Source organism: Diuraphis noxia, unplaced genomic scaffold, assembly GCF_037042655.1.
Source record: "Diuraphis noxia isolate RWA-SAM2 unplaced genomic scaffold, SU_Dnox_SAM2 contig0003, whole genome shotgun sequence".
In the NCBI taxonomy this organism is placed as follows: Eukaryota; Metazoa; Arthropoda; class Insecta; order Hemiptera; family Aphididae; genus Diuraphis; species Diuraphis noxia.
Window position 1 is genome coordinate 35,376,873 of NW_028301713.1, and position 15,306 is coordinate 35,392,178.

A 15,306-nucleotide genomic window follows, 5' to 3' on the forward strand; every position below is an offset into this window, starting at 1 on the left:
ATAAAAAATGTTCAAAAGTTAGATTAGGTTAGATTATTGTTATAAATTATTATTAAATAGTTAAATGTAACAACATGTATGAAACAATATTGTAGTCTAATAAACTATGCATTTGAAACCTTAATAGTAAAAAATAATAATATTATACAAATATTATTTTTAAAAATAAATAAATAAAACTAAACCTATACTTAGCTTACCTGCTTTTACTATCACCAATATCACTGTAGATTGCTTTTCTTTTATCCTGAAAAGCTTAACAACGTCGTATAATTTAAATTTTATTCACGTACCATTTTTAATCCAGTCTATATTTTTTGAGTATAACTATAGCTTGGTTTGTATATTTAGAAAAAGCAATACATCTAAATTATAATCGTGTCTTATATTATGATATATTCTTGTATCTGAAAAATAATTCCCTACAATAACTGAATAGCAAAACATTAAAATAATTTTTTTTAAGAAAACTATTTAAACAAAAAAATGACTGAAAGCATTAAATACAAATATTAGATTCATGTATGAAAGTTTGAATATGAAATATATAGAATAATATAATATAACATAATAATTATATTCAATTATATTAATGACTATGTACAAAATTACAAATACTGAGTCACCAAACATTTTATGGAATAAACATACTATATAATAAATATACTTTCGTTATAATAGGTAATAAAAATATGTGTAATAGCCAGCACAATTTTTAATCTATTTATTTAATTCCAGCCAACATAATAATAAAACAAGTTGGTTTAATTATTAAATAGATGATAAATTAAAACTACCGCACTATGATCTCTATCGAATTTTGTTATTATATACAAATATTTGCTTGTTTAAGTTGATGTCTCTTCGTGGAAATTGTCGCCGTTATTATATTAGATTTGCGTGTATTGCATCATAATACTTTAACGACTAATTTACTTAACTATAAACAAAAAATATATACATATAATTATGTATGAAAAATAATATTTGGGGAAACCTATATAATTTTTTCGTGTGAAATAACGCGTACGGTTTTTGTCATGCCACTCCATATATGCAGCGGTGGTGATTTTTGTTGTCCGCGCGAGCGGAGGTGCGCGTATTGCTGCAGGAGTGACCACCGGGTCCAGTCAGTCGACAAAATTCCCAAAACTGTTCCTGGCCTCCGTTTCCCTGGCCGGCGTGATGTCTAACGTCTCGTCACTTCGCTGTTCCTTTACTACGCGGCCTGCTCCGCCGGAGCTGCAACCATCACGTCGCCAGGAATCATCTCAATTGGCCTAGTACTGGAATCTTCGCCAGGTTGAATGATCGTTGACGCGTCACCGCCTGCGAACTGCGTTGCATAATAGATGAGTAGACCCACCAAGTCTCCAATATTTTTTGTTCCGCTTCAGAGCTATCTGATATGCGTAGTTTGGTTTCCATTGATTCATATACTCGATGTCGCTAATAATTATCTTGTCGATGACTTATAGTATTGTTACAGTCTTACTATTCGACGTGTTCGGTATTGTTTCTCTGTTATAAGACCTATTACAGGTAAAGAATTGCGGTAAGGTTAGCTAATCGTACCTAATCTATAGTAATCTGGATTTAAATTTATTTGTTTAATTCCACATAACCAGGACAAAAACCTATATCTGCCAGATTTGTCTAAGATATAAACAATGACTATATTACTTTAATGTATTATAGTATAATATTATATGATTATTGTTTACCTATATTATAAATTATAATATCTTTATGGCTTATGTGCAGGTCATATTACACCGCATTATTTACTACAGTTTACTCGTGTTGTCGTGCTGGTTATGACTATATACGACATTATATTATATAGCACAGTGAAGATATATGGTATAGGTACCTACCTATAGTGAGTATAGTGGTATACATGGTATCACAGCAGGCACCCACACGGGGATATGCGATATCCCCCCCCCCCCGATATTTTAATTATTATTAATCGTTTTATCATTTAAAAAACAAACAAAAAATGTATGTGCTGTGTAATCAGACAGATTTTTGACTTCGTCAACCCTCCCTGCAGATGCTCCAGGTTTATATTTTTGGAGGCACCTTTGAGTAATAGGTATTCTATAATAGTATCGTTATTCGTATTTACTGTGTACCTACGACCTACCTATATTATGTACACAGTAGACTACTGTCAGTAGTACAGTACGCACGTTGGCGATCTCCAAAATTGCCATTGGTGATGAGTGATGACCAAAGAATTATTTCTATTTCTTATATAGATGTTATATTAATAGGATTAACAAAACATGAACATGAACGGTCTTAACTAATCGACGAATTTATAATATAAGAGATAATCACATTTATATATAATTTATAAATCCTAGAAGCGCAGATTACCTATATACATTTATTTAATAGTAATCACACTCACAATGTATATTCATGAAGAGAAGATATTTTCGATATCTATTGTATATTCCGCCACGTTTAAATGGTTTATAAATAATGAGCTAATGGTCCCTTAAACATGATTTAATGAACCTGATTCAATGATTGATCCATTAAATTGTATTAATTGAAATTAATACATTTTTGATTTTTCATACAACCCGGAATTAGCAGGTATGTACATTAGCAGTGTTGTGCAAAGATAACCAAAAATTTATCTAGATATCTATAAGATATCTAGATATCTTATATAAGATAACAGATAATCCATTGAATATTTATCTAGATAAGATAATAGATAATACCTAAAATATTTATCTAAATAATAGATAAATTATAACTACATTTATCTAGATAAAAAACAGATAATTGAAAAAAACTTACACAATTTAAAGCTTGCATTTGTAAAATGGAAATTTCGTTATAAATGTAACATTAGTACATTGTATATCATGTTATGCATTTTTAATTGTTATTGTTTATAACTGTTAAATACGGTAACAATGGTATTGTCAATTTTGGGTATGTGCTATTGTACAACAATATTAGGTATATTGTTTGCTTTTGTCATAAAATATTATTGCCTATTAATTATTATAAATTTATAACCAATAAATATACAGTAAACATATTAGACAGATTATAACAATAACAATAATATGGCCATTATTCTGGACCACCGATACAATACTGGTACGCAATAATAATTATAACATATATATATATATAGTCATATAGACAATAAAAAAATACATACAATTGGTAGCTGAGCACTGAGCACCAAATATTTTAACCAGAAACAGCTGTAGCCTAAAACCCTAATACATGTTCCTTACAAATCAAATGAATGTAACGTATATAGACATTATAAGCATGCTCGCGAACGTGCAAGGCCATGCTCGGTGAGTGGCGACCCCGTACAGATGAGCCATCATGTGCACATCGTAGTGATGTACCAAGATTTGATGAGCATCACCGGTTCCAACCTCCGCAAGCCGCGGCACATGTACGCGATACCAATAAGCTTGCGCAAGTCATCAATCATCATTATGTTTCATGATCTGCGTAGTCCATACAGGGACGGACTGAAACAACAGTTTAACGGGATAATATTTCAGGCCGGGAAAATGTTTTAGGCAGGCCAGTTAGATTTTGCCTAAAAAATGTGGTAATTTTTGTTTAACAATTATGCACTATATTTATACAATAAACTTACCTAAACCTAAACCTTCAAAAAGAACACAAGTTTTATTATACTCCCTTAACTTTTGTTGCTGTAAATTAATATTCAATTTCATAAAATAGTGAAACAAACTTATTAATTTTAACCTTTTAACTTTTTATAACACAGACAATGAAAATAATTGTACCTAATTATAAAACAGTTTGGAGCATTATATATATAATATATTATACTTTGAAGATTATAATATGTAATACAAGATAAATGTAGACTGTTATATTATATTAATTAAAATATTAACCAATGTAATTTAAATAATAAATACATTTACAAAATATTGAAAATATAGTATGATTTATAATTTTACATTTTTTATCCAATTAATTGTTTTTTCATAACTTCACTGGTCTCCCCAATTTTGTCAATTAACATGTCATCGTCTAAAGAAGCCAATGTCCGTTTTTCAACGGCCATTTACATAAACGCTTCCAAATTGTCGTTACTTATTGTATTTTTTAGCCGATTTTTGATGTATATTAGTGTGGAGAATGACCTCTCACATGCCACTTGCGTAACTGGTAAAGTTAATAGATACTTATATGCCAAACAAAAATGTTCATACGTAATACTAAATCAATAATTTCAAACAGTAACAAACATAGTTCTTGTACGACATACAATTTGAAACACCAGTGCTTTCATAATCTTCTTGATCATCTTCGGCGCCATAAAAATTGTCAATGTTGTATACACATCATCGATCGACTTTTTTAAGTTATCCCAATTATTAGCAAAATCTCGTATAATTTTTTATGAAATTCATCAACATTTTCACATTTTTTGAATCTAATTAAATTGTTGGAAATTGTTTTCAATGCTTTTGCTGGTAAACCATTTTTAACACTATCGAAGTTTACAGGAGATAGAAGCGACAAATCAACAAACCACATAGATTCACGCTAATTTTGTGACTACAAATGATCTGCTGAGCGTAAATTTCGTATGTATTATGTACTCGCGAGACCAAGACAACAAATTCCAATTTTAATTTTTTATTTTAAGCTTCGGCAACTGAGGCCATTAGCTGTAGCCTGTAGGTTGGTTGGTACTGTTGGGTTTTGGAACTGTAGCCAGTCTGTAGGTTTTTGTAACACTTGTTACCAGTTTTATATCCTCCAAATACTGTAGCTTTTAAAGCATAAAAGATTGTTTTTAGCAATCTCAACCAGATGGTTTTGTTAATAATTTACAATGATTATATAATTAACTTCGTTCCATTCAAATGGTGCTTCATAAAAATTATTGTATTTTTTATTATTATAAATAAAAATGTTTATACAAAAATCCACAATCACGCGGCGTTCAAGATAGGCAATCATGTTACGTACACAGCAAAGTTCGACTCACACTCAATTTACCTTTATGTGCGATGTTTATTGAAAGTATGTTTGTCGGTTGTTACATGTAACATTTCTGAACTTTTAGTTTATCTCCATTAAAACATTAAGGAAGAAAATTATTATTTTATAGATTCAGAGCGAATAGTCTTTAGATCTCGCGTAGGTATCGCGTCATTAATACGTCCGCCGTCGCACCGTTTCGAATTTTTCGACACGTGCAAGCAGAATATCATGCGATCGACTTTAATTTTGCTGCTAGACAGCGCTATCGTATACAATATACAATATTGTTAATTTTATAATATTTCATTTTCTAAAGAAGACGCTACACATATTATATTTGTTGTCTCCGTCTTACAAGTGCGTAACTTCGCAAATGGTACGCTAAGCAGATATAACGATTGTATAATTCCGTTAGTTTGAAAATTTTAACGAATTGACTTATCATGAAACATGATGGTAAGAACATTATCTAATTTAGAATATTTAGATATTTGAAATATTTTGAAAATTTTATCAAGCGCAGAAAATACCGGCATATACATTCAGTGAAAATTTCATGTATCTACGGTGTTTTGGTTCAGAGTTGTACCAATGTCTAAATTCAATTTTTTCAAAAACTAATTTTCGGTAAAATTTTATTTTTTGTTTTTCCCGGTGCTTTTAAAAACTACTGGCAAGTGGCAGTATCAAATTTTGACCTCCCCTACGCACAACTCAGCACAAGCTAGATTCACTTTCCAACCGGAAGAGGTACTGAGTTGATAATCGAAGCATTATCTCGACAAAAAAACACACTTCATTGTAAAATCAACACATTCATCGTTCCGCTCAGAATCTAAAATTTGGTATTGCGATATACGTTTTTGGATCTTTGCTCGATTGCCGTTTGACTGTATTGAGTCATCGACACCGAGGTAGGTAGTTTACTTGATGATTGATAATTGAAATTTGAAATTGATAAATGATTATTGATTATAATATAGTTACCTACTGTTAGGTACCTTACTACCGACTACTGTCCTACATACATACTAAGTGAAGTCCATCGGTCGGACTCGGACAGGTATTACGTTAATTAGGTACCTAACTGATTTGTTGCAAGCTTGAAACTACAATACGGTATACACAAAATATATTCACAATCACTGTGCCACTGTGTCAGAGTCGAATGAAATAGGTATGTGAATTCATTTTTATTATTGTGCATTTGTATATTTTACCTTATCGCTTATCAGCTGTTGAATATTTAAAGTGTTTATAGTTTATAACGACCTTTTAAGTGTATTTTGTTTTTGTCAAACCACAAAGCCACAAAGGTGCAAAAATAAATTTTTTTTCTAGAATATGGATTCGATGATGCTAAATAATAAAATGTATCTCCTGGATGGCAGCTTTATCAGTGGTGTAACACCTTATGTAGATATTGACAGTGTTATAAAACATCCACTTTGGGGATCACATTTGCTTTTAAACAACGAAGATGCTGTTATTTGCGGCCATAAAGATTACATTAGAGGTTATTGTTATAAATATACCTACGTATCAGAAGAAAATATTTTTGATTTACTTCAATCATTTTCATAATTATTTATTTATTACCTTCATTACCTACAGCTGGAGCCGATTTTTTGACCACCATAACATACCAGGCTAGCATTGCAGGCTTTCAAAAATATTTAGATCTAGATTATGATCAGAGTTTTGAATTGATTAAGAAATCTGTAATGATTTGTCGCCGGGCAATAATAGAAGAAAATGCAGGTAATTATATTACCATTTAAATTATCTGTTGTAAATCAAATATAATATGTACCTATCTATATTTGATTATTATCTGTATATAGAAGTGATGTTTCATATACCAGATACATAACTATGTATAGTATCTTTGTAGAAAACTGTGAGATAAATCACAAAAATGCCTCATGTCTTTTAAGATAAGCTAATTTACAGAACGCAATATACAAATAATGGGATCTATTGGTCCATATGGCGCATCATTACGCGATTGTTCAGAATATAATGGTAATTACATAGACACCATAAATTTAAAAGAATTATATGACTGGCATAAACCTCGAATTCAAGCATTGGTGGAGGCTGGAGTCAATGCATTGCTTTTTGAAACCATACCTTCTGTTGTCGAGGCTACTATTTTACTAAACATACTGACTGAATTTCCAAATCAAAAAGCATGTTTATCATTCTCTTGCAGGGTAAATTTATTTTACAACCATAATAATTAATTGTAATTTATTAAGTTCATAGATGATGGACATCAACCTGGGAGCTTGCAGAGTACACACTGCATTTCCTAGATCCATTAAATATATAGATATATATATACACATAAATGCACAATATATTATTCTTATAACTACCTACATGTTGTAATTGTGAGAAGTTGTTCTTAAAATTATAGAATAGAAATCTAAAATAAATCAAAAAGAACTAATTACTATGAGTAATTTTACTTGCCTGTAAAAATAGATGACTTTAACTACTTTAAGACAAAAGTAGGCAATAAGAATTATTATGCTTGCCGCTTGGTATAATCTTTGTCAGATTCTTTGATAAGTATTTTATGTTATGTACTTATATACAACTGATAACTGATGTAATTTAAATGTATAGAATTCAGATTATAGATTTAGACAATGTAAGTTAATTTGTTTACAATATTAGATAGTAGATACTTATGTCTAGAAATAAAAATATTTAATTGATTTTGTCTTAACAGAAAACATTGTTATTAACAACAATGTAGAAGTAAAGTTAAAATATGAATTTTATAAAAAAAAAAAATGAATTGATAGGTAATTATTATCAAGAATCAACATGAGCCATTTTTGGGGGAAGAGGATAGCTCCTACTAGTATGTTTAGAAAATGAGAACTTGTACACCACAAAAAAATGTTGTGTCTGGGTCAGCCTAAACAATTAATTTAATAAAAATAAATTAGTTTACATTTTAAAAAATTACAACAAAAGTAAATAATAATATATTAATGTTTAGTTATTCTGAATATATTGAAAACATTGGTTTAGATTCATATTTTAAATACCTTTCTTAGGACGGCAATCATTTGAGTCACGGTGAAACATTTGCAAGTGCTGTTGAATTATTCTGGACAAACGATTACCGTAAACAGTTAATTGCCATTGGTATGAATTGCTTACACCCAAAATTTATTACACCACTTTTGATGTCTGTAAAGACTAAAAATGTTAATTTTATTGTCTATCCAAATGGAGGTGGTATATGGGATAACGCTCAAAATTGGTAATTTATTATTTATCTAAGATTTTTATAGTACCTATATAAGTTATTTCTAATTGTATTAACGTTTTCAGTTATGATGATACTCAAATATATAAAGTTTCTATTGATGATCTTAACATATGGAATAAAAGAGGATTAAAAATATTTGGAGGCTGTTGTAAAACTGATGCTATTGAAATAGCACGTCTGAGAAGTTTAATAGATAATCAACTTTTATAATGCAATTTTAATAATTTTAATGCTTGAATTTTTTTTTTTTTATCCTTGTCAGGCGCATAGTATAACAGAAATAATAATAATTATGTAAGTTTTATAGTATAAAATAAACAAATAAAATTAGCTTTAAATAACACTATTAATAATATGACAATAAGTAAAATAGATAAAAAAAAAATGGAATAGACTATGAATGTTTAATATAATATTGTAATATTGTTGAGTGGTTCAGTACGTTATTGGTGGGCTTATATTATTTCTGCCCAGATGCAAGCTACGTTAATTCCTTGCCACTTGTGCCTTTATGAATGTCTTCTGGGGTGCAGGTTTGGAAGTAAGCTGTGCATGTGATAATGTGTTGCATTGTCTGTACTTCTCCACATATGCACAAGGTGTCTGTGCTATCTAGCAGTCCCCATTTTATTAGATTGTCTTTCGTTCGTCCGATTCCTGTCCTGAGTCTGTTTAGTGTTCGCCAAACCGGCCATGTTTCATTATGACCTGATGAGAGTGACTCGTTCGGCACCCAGCTAGAGGTACTGCTTATCTCATTTCTCTATCTGGTCGTTGAATGTTTGAATGATTTATATTGTATATGTTATTTTTAATTAAGTACTGATGTTAAATATATTTATGGTTTTCAGGTTTTTACAAACTGTTGATTAACACATCTAATTATCTGAAATTAATCCAGTTAACATTAACTGGACTTTGTGTCCAAATTATCAGTCATATTAATATGTTAATTAAATCAGTAATAAAGTAAATAAATATTATAATAATAATAAAACTAAACTATGCAGCTATTATCACTGTTTATTTACTTCAAACAATATTTTACATGCCATAAATGAATATATATTTTATATTATAATGTTATGTCAACTAATATTTAAAAATCCATTAAACGTGTATTAATACAGTTTTGTACAAACAACAACTTGTTATTGAAATGCCCAAATGCAAGTGCATTTAAGAATGTTATGTATGATTTAATATTAGTGTCTATACATATTGCAATCTTTAGTTGATTATTTTATCAATGTAGATAGAATCTTCTTTTTATTTTACTAAATAATAATAATATTTTATTTTTTGAAATTAATTAGTGAATATACATATATCATTTACTTTAAAAAATGTTTAAAAGCTATTAGTATATTAACAATTATCCAAAACTAGCTGAATCTGTGCACTTCATAGCCCATTTAAAATCCTACCTCTTATATATGTCTTAAACTGTGTGTTAAATTTGTTTCCTGTGATTTTGCTAGCAGTATACTTTTATACATATAGATAGATAACAGTTAAAATATACTAAGTAATAAACTTACAACAATATTCAATTTAGTTTATTATTATGTAATTTTATTCGTTTTATTGAGAAAAGTTTGACAATTCAAATATTCGATTGAATGATATTTAGGCCTTTTTTTTCCTTTTATATACCGGGAACGGGTGGAAACTGTTTAGCACAATACTGCCACACGAACCTGTATCGTTTATTCACCGTAACAAATAACAACATACATAAAACATAACAGCTATACATACGTGGGGCCTCTAACCAATGATATTTAGGCCTATCACTTTTAATTTAACCTATCATCGGTTCGGTCGTTTAGGAATGCATAAAGTTCACACAGACAGAAATCCATTTTTATGTATATTTCTGAAGCTTGTATTGCCATCTTCTTTCGTGTTTGAGACGTTGAGACGAACAAGTACCAATCGATATTTTTTTGGGGAGCATAACTGCTTAGAAATGACTTTATCATAACAAAAATACAAAAACACATATATAAGAGGTAGAATGTTTTACGGACTACAAAATGCAAAGTTAACAATAATTCAGGGTTATATAATAATAATAAGCAACCATCAATAATTGCAACCATTTATAAATGAACAAACATTTCCATCGTAAATCTCAAAATATCTGAGCACCTCTCGAGGTTGGGTCTATCACTTTTTAATCTAGCCTATCTTCTGCTCAAAGACATAATATATCTCTGTACCAAATTTTGTCGCAATCAGTCCAGCCGTTTAAGAATACATAAAAGATGAACAGATAGACAGAAATCTATTTTTATGTATAGGTGTAGATGATCCAAGGAAGACATGATATCCCTAATAAGTAAATACTTCAACACATTATAATAAATTAAGAATGAGATGGAAAAGATCACAGGCTTACTATTTCTGAATCTAAAAGATGGCAAAAGCAAAAAGTACACAAAATATGTTTATAGCCAGACATGGGGAAGATGTATATGAAAACATCTTATTGTTGATAAAAGTATGAAACCAAATTATAAAACTATTTCAGCCTATTCGGTTTTTTTCTGGTTGCCATGTTCCTGGTTCAGAAAATTAGGCTGTACCAAATACCAATTGCTATTGTAAAGGATATGATGTGGAAACACAATATAGCTACATTAGTAGATAAATACCCATAAATATTCATTATATAATAAATTATGAAAATGAATATTTATTTGATGTTATGAAAATAATGTATGTTTTATTAATTTCAATATTTCATTGAATTCTCTATCCAGAACAGTCAATTTCATGATTAACACATCAAAGATAAAATTTAATCAATGCCCAATGGCCAACAAAAAAATAAGAAATAAATATAATGTTCTTTTGTATCATAATGACTAAGAGGTATCAAAGTATAATCATAAAAAAATTACTAAAAAATTGTAATAACATGTTTTAAAATCTAAGTATGTACATAATAACATAATAAGGCATTATAATAAATACCATGATAAATTGAATTATTATTATTTAATTCATCATAACACCTATAGAATATGTTTATTCTTGTTAACTATAATATTATAGATGTTTGGTTGTTGTTTAGAATTGTATTTATCAATTTAGGTACTTATAGGTCATGACATAATTATATTCATATTAGTTACTAGCTATAATATTTAATGATACATTTTTATTAATCAATACCAAGTTTCACATTGAACTTGTTGTTTACAATTAATTAATAACTATAGTACAATACTACATTTGATTGAAATTAGTTGCTGCATTATTTGTAATATTTAGGTATATTAATTCTCATGCAAATTTAAATATTCAATATGGATTATACATTTCCAAAGGAATTTATGTTTGGCATTTCAACTGCCGCATATCAAATTGAAGGAGGCTGGGATGAAGACGGTACACAAATCATAGTTAAATAAATAAAACTTGAGTATAAACATGTATAACTTTATTATATGATATATAACATATATTTTTGTCTTATGGTCTATATGGCTAAATGCAGCAAATACCATATATATGTATGCTATTCAAATTATTCAATAATTTCATAACATTTTAAATATTACATTGAATACTACTTAGTTATAGTTATTTATATAAATGTGCACTATGAATAATTAAATATTTTTGTAAAACAAATTCTAATTATGTTAATTCTTTAGGAAAAGGAGAAAATATTTGGGATCGTTTGGTTCATACTAGTCCAGATTTAATAAAAGATGGGACTAATGGAGATATTGCCTGTGATTCCTATCACAAGTATAAAGAAGATGTAGCACTTGCAAAAAATTTAAATGTAATTTTTTCTTTCACTCAAATATTAATACATCAAAAATAATATATACCTAACTAGCTATTTTACTACCAATTTAGTTGAAGTTTTATCGTTTTTCAATATCGTGGGCTCGAATAGCACCATCTGGAGTAATGAATTCATTAAATACAGAAGGAATATCATATTATAATCGTTTAATCGATGAACTTATCAACAATGATATTATTCCTTTAGTAAGTATTATTTATAAATTTATAATTAAATATAAAGGATAAAATAAGATTATAATTTACGATTTTAATTATCAATAGGTTACAATGTATCATTGGGACTTACCACAATACCTACAGGATCTTGGAGGTTGGGTTAATCCAATTATGTCAGACTATTTTAAAGAATATGCTCGAGTGTTATTTACTTACTACGGAGACAGAGTAAATTAAATAAATTTTTGAAAAATATAAATGGCATCTTTACATTTTATACTTATAACAGGTAAAATGGTGGATCACAATTAATGAACCAATAGAAGTTTCTAAAGGTTACGCCTTTAAAGGCTATGCCCCATCCTTGAATTTAAACAACACTGGGTTTTATTTAGCAGCTCATACACTACTTATTGCACATGGGAAAGTATATAGGTTGTATGAAGATATGTTTAAACCTACACAACAAGGTACTCATAAAATTGTGATGGAGTTTGTAATATTTGAATCTTAGAATTTATATTTTTTATAGGAAAAATAAGTATTTCAATTAGTGGAGTATTTTTTATACCAAAAAATGCTGAATCAGATGATGATATTAATACTGCTGAAAGAGCCAACCAGTTTGAGGTAGGTAACAAACATAGTTTGCTTTTGTAATTATGTATTTTATTTCTAAGATAAATTAAATTATAGTACAATGTATCGTTACACGTTCTTAGAGAGGATTGTTCAGTCATCCAGTTTACAAGGGAGACTATCCTCCTATTATGAGAAAATGGGTTGATACAAAGAGTAAAGAAGAAGGTATACCTTGGTCAAAATTACCAACATTTACAGAAGATGAAATAAAATTAATTAAAGGTGCATGTTTAACAGATAAAAGAATATTTATTCATAATTTTTCATGTTCCTTTTACATAGTTTAAAGTTGAAAAAATAAATTTTAGGTACTGCTGATTTTTATGCTCTCAACCATTATTCATCTCGTTTGGTGACTAATGGAAGTGATCCAGATCCTAATTATAATTCTGACGCAGCTTATGTTACTTCTGTAGATGAAGCATGGTTAAAACCATCTGTAGCACCGTGGCTTATAGTAATAAATAAATCCATGTTGTGTTGTGTTTACTACTCAAATCTTAATATTTTAGCCAGTACCCGATGGATTAAGACAACTTTTGATATGGTTAAAAAATGAATATGGCAATCCACCTTTGATTATTACAGAAAATGGATATGGAGACAATGGTGAATTGGATGATTTTGATAGAATTAACTACATAAAGGTACCTAGTAAATGTATATGATAGTATATAATTAGTGCTAACTTTTTTTTATTTTTATTTAATAGGGCTATTTAAATGCAACATTACGAGCAATACATGAAAATAACTGCAATGTAATAGGATTTACCGTATGGTCACTCTTGGACAATTTTGAATGGACGGATGGTTATTCGTAAGTTGTTTTGTATCGATCAATAAAAGTTTTTTCTTTATGCCTTTGATTAATGTGAAGGATTAAATTTTAAAAGAGTACACAAGTCACATCTAATGGTATAATACAGTATATCATTATTTTTCTATATTGGTTTAATTGTATTGTTTTTCAGAATTCATTTTGGACTTGTTAAGGTAGATTTTAATGATCCTCAAAGAACTCGTATTCCAAAAGCATCATATACCTTTTTCAAGAATGTGGTATCCACTGGTCAACTAGTAACACCTTCAACTAATAAAGATTAGTAAAACGCTTATGTCTGAATTATGAAAAAATGTAATTTCAATTAAATAATATTATATTCTTGTTATGTTTATTTATAAACATATCATTACCTTCCATACATGTTACCTACTCTAACAATTATTTTACCTAGCATCTTGTATGATGTCTCACGATAAGAAACTTTTCAGTTTTTGCCTTTTAATATTAATATTGTGTATTGCCGGTATTCTTGCTGTATGCGGTTCACTACTGCACACTTCTCATATTTATGATATTTATTTTCTATATAAATAAATTATTAGATTTAGATAACAGCGTATTTTATACGCTTGTGTCATAGGCATATTAATATGTCTATGGTTTGTGGAAATAGTATATTATTATGATATAAGATTAATTTATTAATGATTTCTTAGTATCTGATGATATTTTTAATAAAGGTATACAAATAGGTTTTATCATTATTGTTTCTACATTCATATGTTTATTGATACTTTAATTAAATATAAAATAACTTGCAGTTTACCACATGCAATAAGGCTATGAAACCTTTAACAATTAATTAGATTATAACAATTAATTAATTAAATAGATGTAAGTATTTAAATACTTATTATATGATATTGGTTATCGTATACAAGTTAATACATAATCATGAATTCCATAAATTGATTTAGATGGCAACATTGTTGTTTATTGACATTTTGACAACAATATATAATATATCATAATAACACTTATTGGTGTTTAAATAAGTCTATTGGCAATTTTATATTCACAGGCTATAATAACTGGTATTGTAAGTGATCTAGTATAATTTTAATGATCTAAAATTAGATGTGCTAACCACTAATTTTATAAGGTCACAGTTATGGATTTGCTAACTGAACTAGTAGACTCCAACCTAGGACATTAAATGTTTATGCTGCACTACGGAACAAAGATATTCTGTATGCGTCTATCAATGGAGCTTATTCCTATGTTTGAAAATTGGTTCGTGTAGATTATGATAGCCAACAATTATGATAACTAACAACACCGGTACCAAATATTTTACAATATTAGTTAGTTATATCACTTAATAACAAACAAACATTCAATATTTAAGTAATAATATTTTATGAAATAATTTACTTGCTGACAATCAATAAAATTACCTAATTAAATCCTAAAATTTCTTTAATATTTATATGTTTGAAAATAATCACACAATATAATATTATACTTCATGTAGGCCCAACTCAAGCAAAAATAGTATACTGGGCAAAATCAAGTTT

General features: G+C 28.6%; 1 protein-coding gene and 1 pseudogene across 3 annotated transcripts; both read left to right on the forward strand.

Annotated features, from left to right (window-relative positions):
- The first annotated feature begins 5,473 nt into the window (after positions 1-5,473).
- Positions 5,474-8,544, forward strand: LOC107165070 (betaine-homocysteine S-methyltransferase-like). 2 transcript variants are annotated; one of them, XM_015513131.2, is made up of 7 exons: positions 5,474-5,936; positions 6,006-6,199; positions 6,364-6,538; positions 6,637-6,783; positions 6,976-7,238; positions 8,097-8,305; positions 8,377-8,544. In XM_015513131.2, exons 3-7 carry the CDS (start codon positions 6,367-6,369, stop codon positions 8,522-8,524), a joined length of 939 nt encoding a protein of 312 aa, XP_015368617.1. In that variant the 5' UTR covers positions 5,474-5,936; positions 6,006-6,199; positions 6,364-6,366; the 3' UTR covers positions 8,525-8,544. The 2 variants fall into 2 exon arrangements, with proteins under 2 accessions (XP_015368617.1, XP_015368618.1); XM_015513132.2 differs by having other exon boundaries at positions 6,020-6,199.
- Positions 8,545-9,359: 815 nt separating this feature from the next.
- On the forward strand, positions 9,360-14,147 carry LOC107165057 (myrosinase 1-like; annotated as a pseudogene). The gene is made up of 11 exons (XR_016190747.1): positions 9,360-11,713; positions 11,983-12,116; positions 12,194-12,328; positions 12,407-12,529; positions 12,591-12,771; positions 12,834-12,931; positions 13,024-13,165; positions 13,252-13,400; positions 13,456-13,590; positions 13,656-13,762; positions 13,917-14,147. The product of XR_016190747.1 is annotated as a myrosinase 1-like (transcript).
- The last annotated feature ends 1,159 nt before the right edge of the window (positions 14,148-15,306 follow it).